This window comes from Chrysemys picta, chromosome 16 (genome assembly GCF_011386835.1).
Source record: "Chrysemys picta bellii isolate R12L10 chromosome 16, ASM1138683v2, whole genome shotgun sequence".
NCBI lineage: Eukaryota > Metazoa > Chordata > Testudines > Emydidae > Chrysemys > Chrysemys picta.
The window spans coordinates 23,806,802-23,819,094 of NC_088806.1; the positions used below are offsets into that span (position 1 = coordinate 23,806,802).

At 44.0% G+C, this 12,293-nt stretch overlaps 1 protein-coding gene across 2 annotated transcripts in view; it reads left to right on the forward strand.

The window, feature by feature from the left end:
* The window catches only part of CLMP (CXADR like membrane protein), a 68,590-nt gene extending 56,360 nt beyond the window's left edge, over window positions 1-12,230 (forward strand). Inside the window, exons 5-7 of one of the 2 annotated variants that reach the window (XM_005303735.5) lie at window positions 405-527; window positions 6,801-6,942; window positions 8,473-12,230. In XM_005303735.5, the coding sequence (XP_005303792.2) occupies window positions 405-527; window positions 6,801-6,942; window positions 8,473-8,767 (560 nt within the window). In that variant the 3' untranslated portion in view covers window positions 8,768-12,230. Of the gene's footprint in view, window positions 1-404; window positions 528-3,733; window positions 4,367-6,800; window positions 6,943-8,472 lie in introns of those variants that run through there. The other variant, XM_065570212.1, reaches the window with a different exon arrangement.
* The last annotated feature ends 63 nt before the right edge of the window (window positions 12,231-12,293 follow it).

The window sequence follows — 12,293 nt, forward strand, 5'->3', positions numbered from 1 at the left end:
TCTGAGGCCTAATCCATTGCTTTTAATGTGGGTTGAGATCTTTGTACGATAGGTAGTATAGAAATGCTAATTATTTATTGTTAGCATTATTTATTTGTATTAACATAACAGATAGAAACCCCACCCCAAGATTGGAGCCGCATTGTATAAACATAGTGAAAAACAGTCTCTGCCCCAATGAGCCGGCAACTTAAATAGGTAAGACAAACAAAGTGTTGGAGGGGAAAGAGAGAGACAGATAGGTCAAGCAACTTGCCCAAGGTTACCCAGAAGGTCAGTGGCAGGGCTGGAAATAGAATACAGCTCTTCTCTGTCCAAGTTCAGTGCTCTATCCACTGGACAACATTTCCTCTAATTTTTATTACTCATTTATTCATTTTGCTTGTTTTTTGTTTCCATTTCAGACATTTCTAACCCTGGACAAGTTCTAATGAAGAATCTCACACAGATGATTACAGGGTTATACCAATGCACTGCTTCCAATGACGCTGGCCAAGAGACCTGTGTTGTGCAGGTGACAGTGCAGTGTGAGTATCAGAGGGTAGCGAGTATCCAGGGTGCTTTAACAATGGCAATACCTCCAAAGAGTCTCCTGTGCTGATAAAAGCTCTGTTTCTGCGCAGGAGAAATGCACACCTTTGGTTTAACCTGAATACGTGCAATCTCTGAAGTAACTCTTCCTTACTCATTACTGACTTTATGGGTTTGCATAACATTTACTGGTATAACCTAGGGTTGTACAAAAATACTTCAGGTGCAGTCACCTGGTTTCCTTTGCCTCTGAGAAGGAAAGACTGGCAGAGCACTGGGAATAATGCTGAATTGCTGAGCTTCCAAAGCATTCAGGTGTACTTCCAGAGCATTCAGGTGTACTGTACAGCCGTACAGAAGTACATGTACTTACAGATTTACTGGCTGTATAACAGAGGGCTATTCAATCCAGAATTAAGCATCTGTCCCAATTAAGAGAGGAAGCTCTCTAAACACAGCCTGAAAAGACTTACTGTGAAACGGAATAACATGCTGATTAAAAATGACTTGTCGCATTTCATTTCTAATCCATGTTTGACAATTTCTGCATAAAGACCAGAGATTAGGATGTCAGACCTGGTTAACCACCTCAGCTGGAGTCGTGTGTGCACCTGGAACAGGGGTGGGATACCAGGCTATGGCTAGCACACTGCATTGCATGTCCCAAGATCTATGTTTAGAAATCAATCAATCCATAGAACACATTTTCCCTGGGTTTTCAAAACTCGGTGGGTCCAATTCACACGTGAGATCAGCAGCGAGGTTGGAGCTAGAACACCACTGGGATATACAAAAGGGGCCTGCTGTGAGCGTTCTCTGTGTTTTGCAATTTATCTCCATCCCAGTCTGAAATTGCCTGAATCTGATGATGTTGCAAAGATCATCTTTTTCCCCACACATTTGAAAATAGTGTGTATGTGTGGAGGGGGGTCGCCGAGGGAAAAAGAGGCGACTTGTAAGGTGATGGATTGTTCAAAGGAGAGAGGGGTTTGAGTTTTCAAGTTGTCTGGCTTACTGGTGTTGGTTATCAAATTGTACTACTGCACCTAGGGTGTTTTTTAAGACAAGTCAAGGATGCCCAGGGCATAGGGATAGGTGCCATTTTTAGCATTTCTATAAATCTAAGGGCTTTTCTATACATTTTCAATGGCTTAATTTAAGGTGTGATTTTTTTAAACCAATCTAGTTATATCAGTAAAAACCCGTGTGGACACACTGCAGTTTAAGAGTGGCGTATTTCGGTGTAGCTTAAACCTATACCTAATCAATGGCCTGGTCTACACTATTAGTTTAGGTCGAATTTAGCAGCGTTAAATCGAATTAGCCCTGTACCCCATCCACACAACGAAGCCATTTACTTCGACATAAAGGTCTCTTAAAATCTATTTCTGTACTCCTCCCCGACGAGGGGAGTAGCGCCGAAATCGAAATTCTCATTTCGAATTAGGGTTAGTGTGGCCGCAATTCGACGGTATTGGCCTCCGGAAGCTATCCCACAGTGCACCATTGTGACCACTCTGGACAGCAATCTGAACTCGGATGCACTGGCCAGGTAGACAGGAAAAGCCCTGCAAACTTCTGAATTTCATTTCCTGTTTGCCCAGCGTGGAGAGCACAGGTGACCACGCAGAGCTCATCAGCACAGGTAGCCATGCAGTCCGAGAATCAAAAAAGAGCACCAGCATGGACCGTACAGGAGGTACTGGATCTGATCGCTATATGGGGAGAGGATTCCGTGCTAGCAGAACTTAGGGTGACCAGATGTCCCGATTTTATAGGGACAGTCCCGATTTTTGGCTCTTTTTCTTATATAGGCTCCTATTACCCCCCACCCCCGTCCCGATTTTTCACACTTGCTGTCTGGTCACCCTAGCAGAACTACATTCCAAAAGACGAAATGCCAAAACATTTGAAAAAATCTCCAAGGGCATGATGGAGAGAGGCCACAATAGGGACTCACTACAGTGCCGCGTGAAAGTTAAGGAGCTCAGACAAGCCTACCAGAAAACCAAAGAAGAAAATGGAAGGTCCGGGTCAGAGCCATAGACATGCCGCTTCTACGCTGAGCTGCATGCAGTTCTAGGGGGGGCCGCCACCACTACCCCAGCTCTGACCGTGGATTCCGAGGAGGGGATAATCTCAGCCATGCCTGAGGATTCTGTGGACGGGGAAGATGAGGAGGAGGAGGACGAGCTTGCAGAGAGCACACAGCACTCCATTTTCCCCAACAGCCAGGATCTTTGTCTCAGCCTGCCTGAAGTACCCTCCCAAGGCAGTATCCCAGACAATGAGGCCATGGAAGGGACCTCTGGTGAGTGTACCTTTGTAAATATAAAACATGGTTTAAAAGCAAGCATTTTTTAATGATTAATTTGCCCTGAGGACTTGGGATGCATTCGCGGCCAGTACTGCTACTGGAAAAGTCTGTTAACGTGTCTGGGGATGGAGCAGAAATCCTCCAGGGACATCTCCATGGAGCTCTCTTGGAGGTACTCCAAAAGCCTTGCCACAAGGTTCTGGGCAGTGCAGCCTTATTCCGTCCTCCATGGTAGGACACTTGACCACGCCATGCTAGTAGCAAGTAATCTGGTATCATTGCATGACAAAGCCTGGCAGCGTATGGTCCCGGTGTTTGCTGGCGTTCAAACAACATCCATTCTTTATCTCGCTGTGTTATCCTCAGGAGAGTGATATCGTTCATGGTAACCTGGTTGAAATATGGGAATTTAATTAAGGGGACAGAGGTGGCCATTCCTACTGGGCTGTTTGCCTGTGGCTGAAAAGAAATCCATCCCTGCAGTTAGCCAAGTGGGGGGGCAAGGGGGCGGGGATAAAGCGATCATCCCAGAGAATTGGATGGGGGTGGGGGAGTTAGTTTGGTTTCTGCTGCTACACGTTAACAGGAAAACCGCAGCACTCAACGGGCTTTGCTTGGTATGTGGGAAAGGAAGGCGCAGAAGCCGAAAGACAATGGCTTACCATGGCCGCATGCAAGCCTAATTCTGTTGCCGGACCTGCATCTGTGATCTCTAACACCAAAACCGCAGGCGCTCAATATTAAGATGCAAAATGCGACCTTGTACCGAAATCACATGTGCTATGTAATGGGAATAGTGTTGTTTACTGTGAAAGAGTATAAGCATTGTTCTGTAAAATGTATCTTTTTAAATACTTCTCTCCCTTTTTTCCCTCCCTCCCGCAGCTGTAAATTTTTCAAGCCTCCCTCCTCCGCCCCGAAGGCTATCTCAGATAAGGCGGCGAAAAAAACAGACACGAGACGAAATGTTCTCTGAAATCATGGAATCGACCCGCAACGAAAGAGCTCATCTGAATGAGTGGAAGGACACGGTATCAAAGTACAGGAAAAATGCCAGTGAACGTGAGGACAGGAGGGACCAACGTGAGGAAATGAGGGACCAACGTGAGGACAGAAGGGACCAACGTGAGGAGAGGAGAGATGCTTGAGATGAGAGGTGGCGGGATGCAATGCTGGGGCTGCTGTGTGAGCAAACGGACATGCTCCAGTGTCTGATGGAGCTTCAGGAATGGCAGCAGGATCAGAGTGCCACTGCAGCCCCTGTATACCCGCCCTCCCCCCTCACCATGTTCCATAGCCTCCTCACCCAGACGTGTAAGAACATGGGGGGGGGAGAGGCTCCATGTACCCTCCCACTCCACCCCAGTGGACAGCCCAAGCAAAAGGCTGTCATTATTTTGAACTTTTTTAGTGGCCTTTTCCTTCCCTCCTATCCTCCTCCCACACCCCACCCGGGCTACCTTGTCAGTTCTCTCCCTCTTATTAGAATCAATTAATAAAGAATACATGATTTTTAAATGATAGTGACTTTATTTCCTTTGAAAGCAAGCTGCGATCGAAGGGGGAGGGTGGGTTGCCTACAGAGAATGAGTCAATAAAGGGGGCGGGTTTTCATCAAGGAGAAACAAACAGAACTTTCTCACCGTAGCCTGGCCAGTCATGAAACTGTTTTTCAAAGCTTCTCTGCTGCGCAGCGCTTCCTGGTGTGCTCTTCTAATCGCCCTGGTGTCTGGCTGTGCATAATCAGCGGCCAGATTTGCCTCAGCCTCCCACCCCGCCATAAAGGTCTCCCCCTTACTCTCACAGAGATTGTGGAGCACACAGCAAGCAGCAATAACAATGGGAATATTGGTTTGGCTGTGGTCTGAGCAAGTCAGTAAAGTGCGCCAGTGACCCTTTAAATGTCCAAATGCACATTCTACCACCATTCTGCACTTGCTTAGCCTGTAGTTAAACAGCTCCTGACTACTGTCCAGGCTGCCTGTGTATGGCTTCATGAGCCATGGCATTAAGGGGTAGGCTGGGTCCCCAAGGATAACTATAGGCATTTCAACATCCCCAACGGTTATTTTCTGGTCTGGGAAGTAAATCCCTTGCTGCAGCCATTGAAACAGATTAGTGTTCCTGAAGACGCGAGCATCATGAACCCTTCCCGGCATCCCACATTGATGTTGGTGAAATGTCCCTTGTGATCCACCAGTGCTTGCAGCACCATTGAAAAGTACCCCTTGCAGTTTATGTACTGGCTGCCCTGGTGCTCTGGTGCCAAGATAGGGATATGGGTTCCATCTATCGCCCCACCACAGTTAGGGAATCCCATTGAAGCAAAGGCATCCACTATGACCTGCACATTTCCCAGAGTCACTACCTTTGGTAGCAGCAGCTCAATGATTGCTTTGGCTACTTGCATGACAGCAGCCCCCACAGTAGATTTGCCCACTCCAATTGATTCCCGACTGACCGGTAGCTGTCTGACGTTGCAAGCTTCCACAGGGCTATCGCCACTCGCTTCTCAACTGTGAGGGCTGCTCTCATCTTGGTATTCTGGTGCTTCAGGGCAGGGGAAAGCAGGTCACAAAGTTCCATGAAAGTGCCCTTACGCATGCGAAAGTTTCGCAGCCACTGGGAATCGTCCCACACTTGCAACACTATGCGGTCCCACCAGTCTGTGCTTGTTTCCCGGGCCCAGAATCGGCATTCCACAGCTAGAACCTGCCCCATTAACAACATGATCTCCAAAGTGCCGGGGCCCGCAGTTTGATAGAATTCCATGTCCATGTCCTCATTACTCTTGCCGCCGCGCTGCCGTCGCCCCCTCCTCCCCGCCTGGTTTTTCAGGTCCTGGTTCAGCATAAACTGCACAATAATGCGCGAGGTGTTTACAATGTTCATGACTGCTGTCTTGAGCTGAGCGGGCTCCATGCTTGCCATGGTATGGCGTCTGCAGTGTTCACCCAGGAAAAAAGGCACGAAACGGTTGTCTGCCGTTGCTTTCATGGAGGGAGGGGGAGGATGTACCCAGAACCATCCGCAACAATGTTTTTTGCCCCATCAGGCATTGGGATCTCAACCCAGAATTCCAATGGGCAGGCGAGACTGCGGGAACTATTGGATAGCTATGGGATAGCTACCCACAGTGCAACGCTCGCCTCGGTACATGGACGCACACCGCCGAATTAATGTGCTTAGTGTGGCCGCATGCACTCGACTTTATACAATCGGTTGCCAAAAATCTAATTCTGTAAATTCGGAGTAATCCTGTAGTGTAGACATACCTAATTTCAAATAATCCAAATTTAAACCTAGTTTAACTGAAAAAAGAGTGTCCACACAGCCTTTTGCATCAATTTAACTAAACCAGTTTAAAATCTCACTTGGTTAAACCAGCAAACTCTGTGTGTAGGCAAGAGTAAAGGAACAGGTATAAGCTAAACTAAAATAAGCCACTCTTAAATAAGAATGACCACACTAGGATTTGCACTGACTCAACTGAATTGGTTTAAAAACCACTGTAAGTTAACTTGGTACAACTCTTGCATGCAGGCAAGGCCTAAATAATTGGATTAATGAAATAAATTCTGTCCTGACTCACATCCCATAATGCTTACACATTGATTGTTTGATGTAATTAGATATTAGGAAAAACTTTCTAACTAAGATAGTTAAGTACTGGAACAGGCTTTCAAGGAAGTTGTGCAATTCCCATCACTGGAGGATTTTAAGAACAGGTTAGACAAACACCTGTCAGAGACGGTCTAGGTTTACTTGGTCCTGCCTCAGCATAAGGGGGCTGGAGTAGATGACCTCTTGAGACCCTTTCCAGCCCTACATTTCTATTTCTCTGATTCCGTGAAATCCCAGTGATGTAAGAGAATGGGGTGTGGGGTGGAGTCTGGCTTTGTGAATCTATGGAGAATCTATTAACATGCACATTTGCTTTCTGGGATAACAGATGCACGAAGTGTTGGCATGGTCGCCGGAGCAGTGTGTGGGGTAGTGGTGGGAATCTCCCTGGTCTTCCTGAGCGTGTGGCTGACAATAAGGAGGAAAGAAAAGAAGAGGTATGAAGAAGAGGAGGCCCCAAATGAAATCAGGTAATTCTCCTCTGCCTGCACCCTCTTTAGGCTCAGACATACCCAGCATGATCTAAGTTAACAGACGGTTTCATTTTCTGTTAAGTAACAAGCTAAGATCTCTATGAATCTTCTGTTAAGAAGCTTGACTTTACGCCCACCAGCATGTAAATAGTCATTAAGAAGCTTCTAGACCACTTTGTGGAGATCTTGCAGTGAAAATAAAATACAGAGATATAAAATGCTGTGTTCCAAGGGCAGATCTAAGATAAAATACAACCCACTCACTCTCTGACTCATTCACTCACACAGTTTCCACCCCTCCCTAAGCCTTTATTTATCCCTTTTCTAAACTGAATTCAGATGAAACTTCCTTTAAATTCTTAACTGTTTGAATGGTTTATTTTCAACTCCAATTCCTGTCTGTAGGACAGGGATGTTCTTGCAGTCTTTCTGGCTGTGATGAACAGCCTTCCTTGCTTCTGGCTTTAGCACCAAGTGAAAGAATTCTCCCAGCATGAAAGAGGAGAGTGAAGTTCTACCCAGTGCTGATGTAACAGCGATGCTGATACAGGTTTGATGTACTCATTATGAGTGTAGGCCAGTAGAGGTTAGTCCCTACCAGAACTTGTCCAAAGTTCTCAGTAGAGAAATTCCTGGAAAAGGAAATCTCTGGAAATGCATTTCAGCAAGCTGTGCCCTTGGAGAACACCTCATTTTCTTTCACCCTTAATTCTGTTTATTAAGGAGTGCTTGCTTTCACTTGACATCCATTTAACAGAAGGCAGGGGTCTTTATAATCCATTCAGCAGTGGATCTCTCTGCCCTTTGACAGATCAGGACAGCTATTAAAATGCCTGTATGATGGAAGTAAGCTGCTTACTTTGCTAAGCCCCAGCCTACAGACTGATTCCTGGCCTGTTTTCTCTGCTTCAACCCCTCGCTTTCCATTTCCCTTCCACCTTTTGTTTCAGTCCCAACTTCCGGCTCTTGCTAAATCATCTTTTTACCCATCGCTCTCCACTCTGCTTCATCTTCTTCCTTTTTTACATGCCTGACTGTGCACCCCTTACACCAGTAGCATTTACTAGCACTGCACGACTGGCCCCATTGGGCTCTGCTCACATCAGTAAGTACTTATTCATGTTGAGTGAGGATTGCAGAATCAGGCCATCAGTATCTGAACTCTTTGCACATAACCTCTGCACTCATTCCAGAGATCTCAAAGCCCTTTACAGATAAAATTAAGTGATAAAACCTTGTGAGGTATGAGTTGTTAAATGCATTTTACAACTAGGTCAGCTGATAAACTGAGAGTTTACGGTACCTGCCACAGAGTCACACAGCAAGTCAGATGTCAAATGGAATTGAATTCAGGAGTCCCTGCACCCTGCTCAAACCACTAGGCTATTTATCTCTTTTACAAATGATACAGACTCTTAAGAAGTCTCTCCTGATCTTAGTGGCAACTCAATCTGGTATAATCTGTGGGCGTGACTATTCCTGTTCTCATGGTATTTTAATTCTGCCATCTCTCGTGTTTGGTTGCAGAGAAGATGCAGAGGCTCCAAAAGCCCATCTAGTCAAACCCGGCTCCTCTTCCTCTGGCTCCAGAAGCTCACGTTCAGGCTCCTCCTCAACCAGATCAACAGCCAACAGTGCCTCTCGCAGCCAACGGACTTTGTCCACGGAAGCCACCCCTCATATAACTCCTCCACAGTACAGCCGGGTGGAGACAGAGGGAAGGGAAATTGATCCAAAGAAAGTTAACCATGCCACCCTGGTGAAAATGGGAGCCACCCCAGTCATGCTGCCTGCTCAGAGCCGGGCCTTCCAGACCGTTTGACTGCCCACCTGCTATTCTGAGACTCCAGCCATCCAGAACTACTGTACACGCCACCAGCCATATAAGAATAATTAGATTAGCTTATCTTCCTGGGTAGTTTTTTTTTTTTTAACCACTTCTGATTATTCACTCCACAAGAAGCCCTCAACTTCATCTCTTTCTGCATATTCCTACACTGCGGTTCAGACACTGATTTTTTTTTAAAAGAGTTCTGAAGTTGAAGAAAAAAGTGGGCTTTATTTTGTAGTTAATATTAAAAAAGGGAATGTTGGGTACTCTGAATATATAGCTGAAAATCTGGACAGCTGAGCACTGTGAAAATTAAGTGTAATGTTCTGGGGCCTGGAAACAAATCTCAGGATTTTTTAAAAAGGGATCATCAGAGGCACAAGACGTAAAATATTCCGGTGGGGTTTTGAAAAAAATCTTTTGTACAGGTTTTTGAGAAATTGATAAATGAGCCATTCTCTTGTCCTCCGAGGCAGTATCTTAGGTGAGGATAGTCCTCTGATCACCTTCAAAGCGAATTGTCAGCTGCTTCATATTTTTGCATTACGCCTTTTAGCAAAATAACTGTAGGAGGCAAAAACTCAAACCAAATGGCAAATGATAACTCAAATCACTATTGAGAAGCAGCAGTATTGTAACAGATAGAAGTAACCTTTGTGCTGAAGAAAGGACCTTCACTGTTAGGGGGTGCAGGTACAGTAATTGCAAGAGGAAACTGAAGACTGAGTGAATATCGACATGGTCCCACTGTAAAGGAGCCTGATCCTGCTCTTATTAACACCACTATAAAACAGCAGAAGGTACTATAAAAGGTAAAATCAGTCTATGTGAGATCATAATCAGGCCCTGAATCCCAAATAAAGGAAGTCCCTTGTGAGGTGAGGGCTAGTGATTGAATAGTATAATAAGCCCTGGAGGATGAACTTGGAGTGTGTCCTTCTTGGTACCAGAGATGATGATGCACAAGTCTGGGATGAGCAGTATTGCAGAAGCCTTGTGAACAGTCCCGCAGCTGAACGAACAATGTGGTGGAATTGTCTCGCATACTTCCAAGTAAGGGCTGAGGTGCATTGGTGGAGCATGCTGTGAGGCAAGCACACAGGGAATAGACAACCAATTTAAAACTAATTTGAAATCAAAAACTTTTGTTAAGCAATACTTAATTCACCTGTGGAACTCAATGTCACATGATATTACTGAGGTAAGAAAATAGCATGACTCCAAAAAGTATTAGACATTTACAAGAAACATACAATTTTATATTAGATAGGGTAAACATTTATAGGGAATATAAACCCTCATTCTTCAACTTGTAAACTTTAGGGATAAACTTCCCCTGCGGGCAGATTATTCCATAATTGCCCAACATGGTATTTATTGCATCTTCTTCTGAAGCACTTGGTACTGGCCACTGTCAGGCACAGGACACTGGACCAGATGGACCATTGGTCTGATCCAGCAAATCCTATGTCCCTGTATTCCTAAATTCAGGACTTAATAATTATGGTAACTGAGTTTTACTCTTACCAATGGGAGAGGATTTTCTCCATCCCATGGAAGAAGTCCATAGGAAATGTACTGGTACTGTACAGAGAACTGAGCAAGTATGAATCTGTAATTCTTTAATTTGAGGGATTAAAGTTAACCTCCTTTTCTGACAGAGGCAAAGTATTTTAGACTCTTTGATGGAGACTTTAGAAAATAATGGCTTGTGATGTCCCCCAGAGGCACCAAAACATGATCAAACACAAACCTCTAAATGTTTCTTCTATCAGGAGATAGAGTTCCATAGCCATTTGGGGGAATCCATGAGGAATTTTAGATGGCCTGTATTCTTGGAGAACTTCACTTTCTAATAACAGTAACCAACCCCCTTAATCTTCATAAGCAAAAATATTCACTTCCCTCCCTTATCAAAACTACAATATTACCACTCTCAGAGGTGCAACATATCAGCATTGTTGTGTAAGGGGAACAGTCTGGAGTCACACATCTAATCTTGAAAGGTCATTGCAAAAGCCCCAAATTATATCATCTTTTGGTTGATCTTCTGCTTTCATGCCGCAGTGCATGGTGTTGGCCATGATATTGTTTTACTTATGATCTTTTCAATACTAGCCAAAATGCAAAGACGTTTCTCATTGACCTACCCCTTCATAAACAGGTGGTTGAAATTAAGGGGTTGTCTACTGGTGAGGTTGCACCATTTAATTAAGCACATGCTTTAAAATCAATGCAGTTAAACCTGTGCAAAAGACTTAACCAACATTACACCTAGTTTGTATTGATTTAGCTCAAGTTGATTAGGAGCAGGTTGAAGCTAAACTGAAATAAGCCAGTCTTAAACCAAAATGAGTGTTTATTCAGGAGTTTGCACCAGTTTAACTAACGGCTTGTCTACACTTAAATTCTTCCATCAACCTAGTGCAGTCTACACGGAGATTTAGGTTGGCTTAACTACGCCGCTATGGGGTGTGGATTTTTCACACCCCTGAGCGACATAGTTATGCCGACCTAATCGTCTCATGTAGACCAGGCCGAAGTTGGTTAAAAAAACGATTTAAGTTAAACCAGTGCAACCTGTGTATGTAGTGGGGGAAGTGGGACTTTTTAAGTAGTGCATAGCTTTTGTGTTGGCCCTCTGCACAGAGATGAATCTCACCAGTTGTTGTTTAATGATGACAGAAGGCTACAATTTTACCCAGCATACCCTCAGTAAATTCTAAGTCATTGCTGGGAACATGTATTTCATATAAGTAAGTATTGTACTAACTTCCTAATTACAGAAATCTATAACTGAGCACCCAGAGGCTTATTACCAGAGCATGGAAGTTAAGGATTCGAAAAACTGAGTTGGCTGAGCTGATCTAGATACAAGATACTGTATATTCTTTTTGAGCCTTTACTTGATACTCTAGATTCCCAGCTAAACTTGCCATTCTTTTCTTGAAACTAGCAAAGTACAAGCCATGAAACTGCTGTTCAGACAGGTTACCAATCATCTTACAGGTCTAAATGAAGTCAACACTGAACTTCATTGCTAAATATGAAACCAAAAAGAAAAAAGCTAACTAAACAAAGGGAATGCGAGGAAGAGATTATTTCAAAGAATAGTAAACATTTCATTTTCAAAGGGACATTTTCTGAGTTCATCATGGCACAATCAGGAGTTTTTGAAGGGAAACAAATCAGTTAAACCATAAGCCAAACTTTTTGTAAAATATTGTATTTAAAGCATTTACTGTTAGGATGTATACCAATTATTGCTATGATGTGATTGCTTACATTCTTACCTAGTTTTATTTTGTTTCTCAGTGGCTAAACTGAGTTTACTTCTCTCTTCTAGTACCTGCTATAATTGGTGTACTTGTCCTGTGTCTGAGCAACACAGAGGAAAACAAATATTTATTATAGATTCCTTTGAATCAACAATTTAATAAAACTGTTTGGGTTTTTTTGGTTTTGGTTTGTTTTTTAATAAAGATGCTGCACTTAAAAAGTCTGCGGTTGAATTAAA